The 12,388-nt window shown below is 38.0% G+C and overlaps 1 protein-coding gene across 10 annotated transcripts in view; it reads left to right on the forward strand.

Moving 5' to 3' along the window:
- Positions 1 to 12,388, forward strand: part of myo9b (myosin IXB) — a 254,759-nt gene that overhangs the window by 215,591 nt on the left and 26,780 nt on the right. For all 10 annotated transcript variants that reach the window (XM_030132067.1, XM_030132068.1, XM_030132066.1 and 7 more), the window contains 3 exons: positions 10,287 to 10,399; positions 11,306 to 11,499; positions 11,596 to 11,703. In XM_030132067.1, coding sequence (XP_029987927.1) covers positions 10,287 to 10,399; positions 11,306 to 11,499; positions 11,596 to 11,703 — 415 coding nt within the window. The remainder of the gene's footprint in view (positions 1 to 10,286; positions 10,400 to 11,305; positions 11,500 to 11,595; positions 11,704 to 12,388) is intronic.

Below are 12,388 nucleotides of genomic sequence, written 5' to 3' on the forward strand. Positions count from 1 at the left end.
TACATAAGCGTTTTCTCCAGAAAAGTGCGATAATCAAACACGGTTATCATGATAATTAGAATTTAAACGGTAATACTAACCATTGGCAATTTTACCACGGTTTATCATTATATCGGTAATCATTGCATCCCTACACCACACCTTATCACACAGTAGACAAAAGGACTACTAAATTAACACTGCATCTGTATCACCTCTGTCTCCAATAAAAATCAAAGAGGAAGAATTTACCACTGTCAATGATGGAGTAAAAACTCACTGACAACCTGGTCATTTAAGATGATAATCAATCCACCCCTCAATAACTATTTTATGGTTACAAAAAACATCTTATTATGCAGAAATGCAGTATAAGAGCCGTTGCATCACAGATAGATAACTCATCTAGCCACAATAAATGCCTTTACTGAATAAACAAACCCGGGGTGCACAAGTCTCCTTCTACTACAGCTACCACTGCGACACACAAATGCCGTTACAAATGGCTACGAACACTGTGCGAACGATTTATTGACCATTATATATACAAATACAAACTGTCAAGACGGAGTGAATGACTGGTCTCAAACTCACGGTGCAGAACATATAAAGAATAAAGTCTTTTATAAACAGAAAAATAAATTTGAAACAAATCTGCAGAGATAACTCGAAATCACGTCATTTTCTCACGGCGGCCTCACGATGCTCTTGCGTTTTGAATGGCAGCCATACCTACTTTGTAAGATGGCCGTAAGAAACTACTGCTGCCGCTACGAATCTTCACCAACTCCAGAACTCATATGAACCGGGAGATTCGTACAAACCCATCATTCGTACGAAGCTTTGTGACTGAGGCTTAAAGAAGCATCAATGATAACCTCATTAACTCACAATATTATTTAGGAAAATAGCAACATTTTACTCACCAAAAATTCTGATTTGTACACAAAATCCATCCTCCTTTCTTTACTCAAAAAGAGTTCAACTACTCTGTTGCACAGATTATCCGTGCGGGTACTGGGGGTACCAGTCGTAGTGAGACAAATCCTTTTCCTGGTTGTGACCGGCTTGCTAGCGTCGGAATTGTCCGACCTTTCTTAACCAGTGACGTGCAGTGGGGTTCATGGCTGGGGAGGCACTGACTGTTTCAGAGCCAGATCTACAAATATATGGTGGCCTGAGAAACTGGAATAGAGAGTGAGCAAAAGGAATGACCTGGGTATATGGGCTCTGCATCAAGTCAGCATAAGTAGACTGGCAGGAACTCAACAGGAAACCTTCAAAAAGAGCCATTTCAAACCAAAAATAAAAAAAGTTTATGGTCTTACCTTTATTTGTACATGAAATCCATGCGCCGATCCTGATGAATTAAAGTGTATAAAAAAGAACGAAGAAGATTATAAGCGCATGAATCTGTGGACTCACAGGCACCATCTATCATGAGGCAGGGGTACTGTTTGCCTCCCCTAGTGACTTTCTCACTGCGGTTTTATGATTAATCTGCGAGCCTAAACACATTACAGAAATACATTCCATACGTTATGCAGTTTATGGAAGGATAGAGCATATAATCAGAGTGTTTGAAAGCATTTTAACTGCGATATACAGAGGGACAGCGACACAATATTTTCATCGGGTACCAGCAGAGTTCATGAGGGGAGTAGACAGTTCCCCGGGAGGCACAGCGCTGCCTCTCCTCCCTGTATTTGAACGGAGCATGCGGAAATTCTGCTATTCTAATTGAAAAAAAAAAAAAAAATAATAATAATAACAATATTGGGTTGGATTCGAACGGAAAATGAGTTTATAGGACATACCAGCTGACAACTATCAACATTTATTATATTTTATAGTCAAGTTTTTTTTCTTTTCAAGATTGACAAGGGAGGCTCTGCCTCCCCTGCCTCCTCTGACTGCACGTCACTGTTCTTAACGATGTCCAGGTTTTCTGGAAAAGTCCGTCTTGAAAATGGCTTTGACAATAAATCTGCATCCAAATCCATTTCTTCTCCTCCTTCACCCATTGTGGATTGACTAAACAGTTATTAAGCCAACACAACTATATTTCTGTTTGGCTAGTACGCTCTCTGACTGTCCAATCACAGGGTGTGAATATGCTGTTGTTATATGCCTGCTAGAGGGCCCTGGTGTCACCAACTCAAAATCTGATTGGTTGAAGCAACAGTGTCATCGACACTTATGCTTTGCTATAGAGGGCTAGCAGAACTGATTGTGAAGGCCTCCAGGCAGACTTCTGTGACTGTGACCCTGCCAGGCAACAAATGATGGCTGAAATGTGATTGGTTAAATGCTTTAATATGAAAATACATGTGTGGAAGCAGCACAACCAGGGGAAAAGCTAAGAAAGGAAGCAGGCAATTGGAATTATTTAATAAGTATTCATGGACAAAATATAATTATCAGTCTGTGATTCAGGTATTTTTTTAGGCCAGCAGAGAAGGCCTTGCAGGCCCTGACTGCTCACCACTGATGTTAATATTAAAATACATCTCTGATTCATTCACATTACCTAACTACTCTGTGCTTAAAGAAACTTGGTGAGTATTTCTGTAAAGTTCATGGTCTGTCAGGATATTATAAAAAATGAAGAAAAACCTCCCAATTTTAAATCCAAAAGCAAGAGATTATACCTTTTTCTCAGCTCCATATACAACATTTTTCCATATTGATTTCTTTCTTATGTCAAAAAATCTCCTACAATCAATGATTGACTGCTCTATTTGGAAACATTGTGATCTCTGATAATGCTTTTGTTAACTTGGTATTAACACCTTTTAATGACAGGATATGAATGCTGAGACTTAACTCATCCATTTTACAAGAATCAGAATTTAAAGAGGCACTAATGCCCTGTTTCCACTACGTGGTATCGGCTCAGCCTTTTTTGCATTTCCATTACGAAAAAGGACCTGGAATCTGGTACCCGGTACTACTTTTTTGGTATCATATCCACCGAGGTTCCAGGACTGGGGACAAGATACTAAAACACACTGTACACACTGCAGACCACTGATTGGTCGGACAGTTTTCTCTGTGACCCACTGTTTTACAAAAAACAGATGCGGAAGTTGACAGTAAATATAGTGGTACATTAATTCAACTGATAACAGCCCAAAACTACATCATGGTCGGTTGAGGAGGTTCAGTCTTTGGTGGCCGACGTAAAAATTCAAATGAGACAACACGCAATGAGCAAGTTTATCAGCAACTTTCTGAGCAGACGACACGGAAATAAGGCGCCGCATCCAGGTACTATAAAGTCAGTAGTATCTTGTAATGGAAACGCTCTCCAGGAATACTGAGTCAAGCCGAGCTGAGCTGAGTCGAGCTGGTTCCACATAGTGAAAATGCAGCATAAAAAGTCAAATAAATAACTACGTTCAGTTAAGTATACCCACAGTGCCCTCTGCAGGGATCGCCTGGGAAACGTTAAAGGCGGACACCTCTTATAGGGAAAAAAGGAACATTGCAGAACAGACTGAGATCATGGACAAAATTTAGACATTAGAAAGTGGAATTCTCGCTATTTAGGATGAGACAAAGATGTTACGAATTGGGAAAAAGCAGGAAAACTATTGGCAAATGGTCTAAAACAGAAGGAACAGTTATTACAGCGGTTTGGAACAGAGGAAGGGGAAATTGAGGGGAAACTAATACAGCAGTTATGAATGATATGTTTAGAGAATTCTATGCGAATCTATGCAGGAATCTTGCAACACAAAGAGGAAGATATGGAAACATTTTTCCAATGAGTAGACCTTCCCAAGTTATCAGAATCACAACGGGTAAATCTTGACAGTCCAATAAGTAGTGAAGAAATTGTTAGAGTAATTAAAGGACTGCCAAACGGAAAGGCACCTGAACTGGATGGATTCACAGATGAATTCTTTAAATGTTATACTACTGAACTGGCAAGGATATTATTGAATCTGTACAATGTGTCATTTGATAAAGGGAAACTGCCTAATACCTGAGTTAAAGCTTTAATACCACTTGTCGTTAAAAAGACCCGTGTTGCTGTATGAACTACCGTCCAATATCCCTTATTCCATTAGATATAAAAATCCTGTCTAAAATATTGGCAAATAGACTGGAAAATTGATGACCAGCTTAGTACATGAAGATCAGGTGGGATTTATCCAGGGATGCAGCTCTGCAGATAATATTAGACAATTTATTAATATAATGTGGGCAGTCTCCAATTCTAATTCACCAACTGCTGCAGTATCTCTGCATGCTGAAAAAGCATTTGAGAGGGTGGAATGGAAACTAAAGAAATGAAAAATCACCCAGTCATATCTCATCTTCCAGATATATGGAGAAACATCTTGATGCTGATAAATTTTGATCCATACCTAAACGAGGCAGCCAGTATTTGGTTAAACCTTAAGTTAGATATTAATAAAAATGTTTTCATTTGGAGGGAGAGGGTGGAAAGGAATATTTTGGTCCTAGGAAATTTGTTCAGTGGACACACATTTAAAACTTTAAATAACCTAAAAAAGGAATATGATTTATCTCAGTCTCAATTTTGGAGATATCTTCACCTGCGCCATACAGTGCAACAGAGCTATGGGTCAGACTTACAATTACCAAGGTCAGCAGATAAGCTATACACAATTCTTAAGATAGCTGGTAAAGGCCACAAAGTGGCTAAATATTGTAAGATGCTGATAAAAGGTGAGGGGGAGGAGGGAATCACAGCTCTCATGGGAAACAGACCTAAGTTATTAGGGTAAGCGTCCCTGTTACACCCACGTACCATCTAAGCCCACTTGTGACTTCTAAGTCAAATTTTAAAAAAGCTACATCACCATTTTTTGTGGTTCATGTTTCTTCTAATGAAGCCGATTGTTACATAAATCATACTTTTTACTGTATGCCAACCAGATGTGTCAATAATGAGTTATCAAAGCATATGTGCCTGTTCCTCTCAGGAGAAGTTGGAAAAAAACTTCAGTGGTTTAGGTGCCCTCAGAAAAAAAACATTTTTCCCCATTTCTACTCCTGTTTTTGGTAAATACTCATTTGTTATCAAAATTTAAGGTATTAGTGCTTTGAAAAGAACATATGTTAGAATACTAGTCGAATTACAAATACTTTTTCTTTTGAAGTTAAAATATGCGTTTTAGCATGACAGCAAACAGCCCACATGAGGCATCGGTACAGAGGTTCCGTAACATTGTTTATTGCAATAACATGAAGCATGATAACCATGTATAGTTTATGTTTTTGTTTGCAGAATATAATATTATACTGTTAAATATACACATTTATCATCTGTTTATCTTTATTAATTTATAAATTAACATTTTTATCAAGTGGGCTTAAAGGGGACATGAGCAAAAAAACTCAGACCATTTAGGATGGACGTGAATGAGTAGAGTTAATTACTTCAGTGTATAATCAACTGATATTTTTCATGTTATGTATGTACAGCCTATGTAGATTCATTTCATGTAGTTGTTTTTTTAGTTTTATGTGTGCTGAATAAAATATTCTGACTTCTAACCAGAAATTCACTGATGCTCCCTTTAAGCCCACCTGCTCCCATTAAGCCCACTTGAATGTGTTTCAGTGGAGATTTTCTCCCTTTTGACTTTTGAACCATTTTCCTCCCTAACTTTGACCTCACCTAATCAATCAGTTCCATAAATCAGATAATTAATACCCATATTAAAATATCAGTCATGTTGCTTAGGTCATTTCATTCTGGATAGGCCTACATTCTATCCTAACATTGGCAAAAATTGAAAATCTGTACAAAAAAGGGTGAAAATCATCAAAGACTTATTATGTAAGGTGTAATATTTGGTTTAACATTTATTTAATGTTGCTCCACTATGATTTTGTTTGTTTTTAAACTGTTTTTCATTCATTCATTCATTCATCTTCTGAAACCGTTTCATCACAAGGGGGTGCAGGAGCCTGTCGCAGCTACCAAGTTTTTATAATGTTTTAAAAATCAATTAAAGCAGTTTGGTTAATTGTAAATACTAAAATTGACTCTTATTATTCTTAAAACATTAATATTGAACCTGGAAACTGTTTTTCCTCTACTCCTTAGGTCTTCAGAAATCTGTATATAAACATCTGCACTTTCAACCAGCTGGCTGGACCGGAAATTCGGGCCAATTGTAAAAGCCAACGGTACAGTGTAGGATAGAGATACAGACAAAATGACAACACATATTGAACAATGAAGTATTGAGTCGTTTTCATTACAATTTTGATTTTGTTCTTGAACAGTTTTCTTTCTAGACTCCAAAAAAGATATGTTGTAAGTTTAGCTTTTTTTGTGTTGACACCATAGTGAAAAGGCAGATGAGGCCTGATTCAAATGCCATTTATAGGCCAGAGGAGAGGAGTAGAGAGAAAATGGAAACACCTACTGAGAGCTAAGAGATTACAGGTTTTAACAGAATAAGTTTAGATTGTTAGGATTTTAATATATATATATATATATATATATATATATATATATATATACATATATATACATATATATATTCCTTTATCAACAAATCATGAAGTGGGCTTATTTGGAACACCCATGGGCTTGAAGGGTACATTAAGTACCCATTAAGTCCCTGCCAGACTTTTGACATATTTGGTAAATTAAATAATAAAAACATTAAAAATTGATATAAATGAATTATTGACACTTCAAATGAGAGATTAGCCTATCATTTTAACTCAAATGTTCTCACTTAAATTGGGCTGGTATATATTAAAAATGTTTGAAAAGCAGATTTGGTGGTCTTAATAGGGACGTTTACCCTATACGAACAACAGTATTGGATTAAGGTGTGTGGCAACTTTAAAATAATGTCAAGGGACCTGAGAGTCAGACTTATTCAATTTAAGATCCTGCATAGGTTTTTTTGGACCACAAGTAGGCTGTATAGACTTGGCTTAAAGGAATCAGCTATCTGCTGGAAGTGCTGTGTAGATAAGGATACACTGATGCATGTGCTGTGGGTATGCCCTAAAATTAAACAATTTCAGTTGAAGATTTACAGGTATGTTGCTAATGTTATAAAAAGGCAATTTACGTTATGCCCCAAGTTATTTATTTTAGGAGATTCTAAAGTGCTGTCTGCATTCCCAAACCACTGAAAGACTGGATACAGACTGTTCTAATGACTAGATAACAAATTATCATGAGGAACTGGAAGAAATATGGAGAGCCTCCGTTCCAGTAAGTGGGAAAAGTAGTGGCATATGAAAGATGGGGTTCCCGCGGGGTCTTAAAAAGTCTTAAAAGTCTTTAATTTACAAATCTGCATTTAATACCTGAAAAAAGTCTTTAAAAGGTATTAAATTTGATGTGGTAGGTCTTAATTATGTTGCCATGAACTTGTTGGCTGTATTGTGTTTAAATGTGTCTGGGAAATGTCCAAACTGCAACGAAAGTAATGTTAGTCGACTCTGTTCAACCCATTCCAACCTGATAATTTATATGGAAATTAGGAACCAATTATCGTGAACTTTGCAGCCCCTGGTGAGAAATCACTCGGAACAGTGGGAACCAAGGTGTTGAAATAAATAGACACATTTTCCTAAATTCTAGGAATCACAAATTTCTCCCAGTATGGCCTTGAAATAAGCTGTGAAATGAGCATTCAATTCTGTTCTAAGTAGTCTTAAAAAGGTCTTATAAAGTCTTAAGTTTAACTTGTAGAAACTTGTAGGAACCCAGGAAAGAATGTCATGTAGGACGCGTGGACGCTTTAGGTTTCATGGACTAAAGACCAAGAGAACCCAGGAAAGAATGTCATGTAGGACGCGTGGACGCTTTAGGTTTCATGGACTAAAGACCAAGAGGATGCACACTGAAAATAAGATGATCACATGCCTTATGTATGTATGTGTGTATACTATGATTACACACTTCTGTGTAGATACAGTATATGTATATATTATATACATGGGTATTCAAAGTGGGTGTGTGTGGGATTAAAAGCCTCTATATTGATAGGAAGACCCCTTCTTGTTATGGGTGGGTAATTTACCAGTGCTCTAATATTAATATTAGATGTGTGATGTTGTGATATGTTTGGAAAAAGAAAATAAAAAACATGCAAGTCATAAAAAAAAGAAAAACCTTCCAATATAAGGCTGTTCTACATGATGCACTTCTGACAGTGATAGACATGATGATTCTGAAACTGTCAGAGCACATTTTCAATCATTGATAAATCAGCAGCAGATCTCAAGCTTTTAAGTAACACCATGGAACTTTTGCTTGCGGGGTCCTCCTAAGGTCAAGAAATGGTATTGTCTGTAACAACTATCGTAAAATCTGTATCTCGCCCATTTGTTGACAAGCCATTGATGTTGGTAAACTTCCTGAGGCATGACAATTAATGTGCGTTCAACCATGTCTTCAAGCCAGGTAAAGTAGCCTTACAGCATTTTATACAAACATTATTGTTTCATTTTTAAAAAATATCAGAAATGGGAAAAAACAACAAATCAACAGATCTATATAAAAGCCTATAACCAGCTTGATAAAACTGCGGAAGGCTTGAATAACTTGACGTATGGGCATAAACGGAAGACTATGATTAAATAACATGACCTGAAACATAGTAAGCTTAAATGCAGAAGATTTTATTGAAGAATTTATACTTACTAGTCCAACAGTAACACCACCAGGTCTCCATGGGCAGGGCATCCCTCCTCCTCTTTCGCTCAGCGAGTGAAAGCTGGGCCAATATTCACCCTAATCCAGCGGCCTCCTATTTATCAGTCTTATGTTTTCTTTTCTTTGTCTCTTCGGCCAACACCCTTACCCTCTTTGCTTTTCTTGCTGATTCAGCCATGACTGTTAGCTAGGGCTGCACGATTTTGGCAAGAAACTAAAATCCCGATTTTTTTTTTTTTTTTTTTTTTTTTTTTTTTCTATAAACTCGATTTTCGATTCCGATATTTGGGTAAAACTACAAAAGACAACAGAAGTCAGCACTTCATTTTCATGAGCAGCTCGCAATGCAAGGTACTGCTCCATACCTCAAATCTGTGATGGTATCACATGAAGCCCACAGAAGACCCACAGAAGTGATACCAATGTAAGTCAGTGACAGGCATCAGTGATGCGTGTGTGGACCACGTAATATGAGTAATCCCCATGTGGCTATATTTAAATTGAGGGATCCATGCATGGAAGAGACCAACCCAGGACACTTTGGAGGAATTTTATCCCCGGAACTGGTGGATGTGGCTGGGGAGAGGGCTATCAGTGCTACTCTACTGAGGCTGCTGCCCCCGCAACCTGGACCTGGATTGGAAGAAGACTGTACGATACGGATCCGTGCAGGACAATGTAAGATGAGTGATCCCCATGCAGTTATATTTTAATTGCGGGATCCGTGCATGAAACCACAGCTTACATTGGTATCACTATTGCAGGCCCATCAGAGATTTAACATCTGTAGTCATTACACAGACTTCTGTGAAAGAGTGCTCTCACAGATAGGAGGAAGAGCCTACGGTAGCCCATAGGCGCACAGCCTGGAGGCATGAGAGAGATTACATTGATTTGACAATTTTCCCTTTTTAAAAATCGTCCTAATTTAAACTAGTAAAGCACTCAGAGAACACAGACCTCCGCCAAGACAAATCAGCCCCCCCCAAATCACCACCACAATTTAATCATTTGTTTCTTGTGCCAGAATCAACATTTCCTGAAAATTTCATCAAAAACTGTCCTTAACTTTTTGAGTTATCTTGCAAACAGACAGACAACCAGACAAAAAATCCTTGTTTCAAACCATGGCAACAAGTCAAACAGTGCAGTTAGTTTGTCAGTTATAGACACTCTTCTCCTCTTCCTTTTTTGTCTCCTTTCTTTTTTTCTTCATCTTCACCCACTAACTTGCTGTATAATTTTGTGGTATGTACAGTTCACTGCTAGGTCAAAGTCAGAGAAACCTCCATCATTATGACTCATCCTCATTGTTTCTCTTATCTGCATGAGTCAAATTGTTCATGGGTAAATTATTTTAAGAGTCACTCAGAGTTTTATCAGACATAGGTCTAGCTAACATAGTTTTGTTTTTGGTTGTGCATCATTGCTATGGTGACACAGCTGGAGGCAAATGTTAGATGGTAAATGTTGGATGTATTAGCTCGTCATTATTGTTTCTATCATAAATCTTTCAACTTCAATATTGCTTGATAAGCTGTGGATCCACACTAAAATCTTTTCACTGTAACCCCTAGTGTGCGTCATTATATCATTTAAGTATTTTGTTTAGACCTTGTATTTGTTTTCCCTGTAGGTCAGGTGGATTCTTCAGCAAGATTTTGAAGAAACGACCTCATAAGGAAGCTCAGACTCCAGACAACGGGGAGATGACGCCAATTTTCAGTGAGAAGTCAACAGGAGGGGAAGGTAAATGACAGAAACAGAGAATGTTTCGAAGCCTTACACCAGAGATTCGCAAATTCACCAGTTCATGCTAAAGCAATGAGATGAGACAAGAACTGGCTTTTTGACAAGCTGAGTCTCAGGTAACACCATCCATCAAACTCTGGTCTACCGTCACAACCTTTAACCACGTTGGTTTCTCCTCCACAGACATCTTTAGTTCGACCTAAGTTTTTGTCTTAATGTAAATTGTCCTTGTGTGTAAATCTAAGTTATTGGCCCCTTGCACAGCATTAAGCAGGCATACCCAACGGATGGATGAGTCTACCTGAATCTAAAGAAAATACAAAAAATACATTTAAAATGATTAAAACAAAGTGTAATTTTTTTTTTTTGCAATGTGCATTGAATTTTACATATTTCAGCTTTTTACTTCTCTGCTTACCTCACATGTCCATCCATCCATCCATCCATCCATTCAGTCCCTGGCTCTCTTCAGTATAACTTATTTGCAATGTGGCACAGGAGTCTCTCAGTTGTTTCATGTCATCTGTCCTTTATTGTGCTGTGTTTTTTCCATAACTAAGACAATAAATGCCACTCATACTTTATCAGAAGGTCATCAAACCTATAAATTTCGTCGTCATTGAAATCACTCTTTTCCCCCAAAATCATTCAAATGACATTCAGTTCACTACCATCACACCTCCTGTAATGGGATGTGAAAGGAACACACACATGTATAGTCATTATTATTCTAGGCTCCTAGTGGTGGTTGTTTTCTGAGTAAATATTGACCTGTGCAGGTCCAAACTGAGTGTTTTTACAGTTTATCTTGTATATTGTTTCACGTATGATAACAGTCCACACTGCAAGTTCAAAGTATATATTTTTAAGTGAATGTGGTTTGGTTTGATGAATCTCTTTTAGCTCCAACATCAGTACATCCATCACGGCCACCGTCTCAGGCACACGGTAACCGCACTGGCAAAAGCTTGGGCCGGAATCCCACCATCAAAATCAGTCGAGCCACACGTGTCTCCGAGAAGTGGAATGCCTCGCTGGATCGGGAAATCACCAATGCCAACGAGCTGCGGCACCTTGACGAATTTTTGGGCAACCAGGTACATAAAAGGCAACGAAATGCTTTTTCACATGTGCATTAAGAAACTCTACAGAATGAATTGCACCTGCATATGTTTTGTTGTGTTCTACTACAGGTGAATGATTTCCGCTCCAGAGGGAAGTCGCTGTCAGCTACAGAGGCTATCTTCATAACAGCTACAATGCAGTTCAGAGAGACTATTAAAGCCATGTATTCACTTCCAGTAAGTGGCTTTGCAGCTAATCTTTAGTAGTTTTATAGTGTTCATTAGTTTGGAATTGGTTTGAATTAGGGCTGCACGATTAATTGTTAAAAGATTGCAATCTCGATTCTCACATGTACACAGTCTCGTTTCTAAACACAGACAATTCTTAGGCATTTTATTTCACGGGCTACATTACAAACAAATGCCCACGAACGCAGAACCGCTGCCGCCTCCTCCCTCAACCAGTGGTAAAGCATCTTTACAACACATGAGCCTGCTGCTGTCGGCTGCAGTTGAGTGAGGAAAGAGTGAATTACAGCGGAGGAACGTCTATGGCAGTGGTTCTTAACCTTGTTGGAGGTACTGAACCCCACCAGTTTCATATGCGTATTCACCAAACCCTTCTTTATTATATAAAATATGATTTTTTTCAAATTCAAGACACAGGTATATGTTTTACAGGTGCACAAAATGAACCGTGCATTAACATCACTGTGTTCAAAGAACAAAACCAATACAGTGCATGAACTCACAACAAATTACATACCTTTTCACAAAGACATGTCCTTTTTTAATACTACCACACTGAAATGGTTTTAATTTTTAACCTTATGTATTCCAATAGTGAACTTATTGTATTCATGCCATTTATCATTTTTAACATTTTAACACACACCCATCACCTAATTTCCATCAGGCTACA

This window comes from Sphaeramia orbicularis, chromosome 4 (genome assembly GCF_902148855.1).
Source record: "Sphaeramia orbicularis chromosome 4, fSphaOr1.1, whole genome shotgun sequence".
Taxonomy (NCBI): Eukaryota; Metazoa; Chordata; class Actinopteri; order Kurtiformes; family Apogonidae; genus Sphaeramia; species Sphaeramia orbicularis.